Here is a 1,458-nt window from a genome sequence, read left to right as displayed (position 1 = left end):
GGAAGTGGTAAAAATGGGGACATTTGTATGGATGGAACACTGACATGGTGCTGTGTGTGTTGAGACAAAGAAAGAAGGAAGAAGGGAGGGTGGGAAGGAAGGAGGAAGGAGAAAGGAAGGAAGGGAAGAAGGAGGGAAAGGAAAGGAAAGAAGAAAGAGCAAGAGGGAGGACAGAAGAAAGGAAAGGAAAGAAATAGCATGTTGCTTAAATTCATTTATTGGTTTCCATAGAGAAGGGCCTGGAAGGTTGCAGAGCAAACTGCTGGTAGTCATGGCTTTGGGTTAAGGGATGCAAGTAGGGAAGAAGGCAGATTGCCATATGCTCTGTATACTCACATATGGGCAAATTGGTTTACAATGAGAATGCATTCATGTAATACTCTGTAATTAAAAAAAAAAGACTTCATGAAATGGAATACAGGTTCATCATAAAAACAAATCCTTGACATCCAAAGACAGGAATAGCTTTGCCCTTAGACTATCTTAGGGCGCTTTTTGTATGACTAGTGGTTTGGCTTTGATTTGATGGGGTAAAGGTAAACATCCTTCTTGTTTTAGCATTATTATTGATAATATCAGCACGCCACTTGGAAAACAGTATACAATTTCAAGGAAGTCCTCCATGGTAATCACTGCCATTTTAGCAACCATTGCAATCTTGGTCTCCATTCTCAGAGCTTAGTTAATGAAATTCCTTATGGAGTTTGCTGATGTAGGTTTGGGAGGAATTTAAATTGCAACAACTTTTGGGGGAACCAGTTTGGTAGGATATATCAAAAGCCATAGAAATAAGGCCCAGAGCAGTGGCTCACGCTTGTAATCACAGGAGTTTTCGACCTAAGTGGTTTACTGGCCACCATCAGAGGAATGCTGGCCTAGGAATTAGGAAACTGTAGCAATTTTCCCACCCAGCCTTGAACTTTAATTAACCCCCTTCCTGTCCTTTTGCTTTCCCAGGGTGACGCTGTATGCTGAGTTCCTTCCCATGAAAGCCAGAGCTAAATGCATCTTGCTGATTGAGGTAAGGGGAGGGTGACTCTAGGGAGTATGGCCTCTCTGGCCGGAGGTTCTCTGATGTCTTGAGCTACAGGTCAAAGCAAATCTAGTTTTAGAAAAATATAACACACCTAATATGCAAAGAATTGAATAGGTCAGTTGTGTCAGTTTTGACATGGCCGTTTTCCAATATGGATAAATTCTTTAATGGGCAAGTAAATCTAGTCTGTCATCCCTTAAAAAAATGATGGCAAGCAGGTGGCAGGTCCTTCCTGAACTGAAAATAGCTTGTAACTTAGAGCTGGTATTGAGTGGTGTGGCCGGAGTGGACCAAATACCTGCCATTACCATCACCCTCCACCCCTGGAGGGTGATTCATGTGTAATCTCCATTCTAGGCCATTTCCATAGCCATCTTAAAATTTTTAGGGTCCAGCCAGTCCCTCTCAAGTCCTTCTCCCAG

At 42.5% G+C, this 1,458-nt stretch overlaps 1 protein-coding gene across 2 annotated transcripts in view; it reads left to right on the top strand.

The window, feature by feature from the left end:
• SVOP (SV2 related protein) overlaps positions 1 to 1,458 on the top strand; it is a 92,303-nt gene that overhangs the window by 67,846 nt on the left and 22,999 nt on the right. For both annotated transcript variants that reach the window (XM_003789886.2, XM_012805270.1), the window contains exon 7: positions 958 to 1,021. In XM_003789886.2, the coding sequence (XP_003789934.1) occupies positions 958 to 1,021 (64 nt within the window). The remainder of the gene's footprint in view (positions 1 to 957; positions 1,022 to 1,458) is intronic.

This window comes from Otolemur garnettii, unplaced genomic scaffold (genome assembly GCF_000181295.1).
Source record: "Otolemur garnettii isolate 467f Iridium unplaced genomic scaffold, OtoGar3 scaffold00038, whole genome shotgun sequence".
Taxonomy (NCBI): Eukaryota; Metazoa; Chordata; class Mammalia; order Primates; family Galagidae; genus Otolemur; species Otolemur garnettii.
The sequence above is the reverse complement of the archived record's forward strand: the minus strand, read 5'-3'. Positions and strand labels throughout refer to the sequence as shown.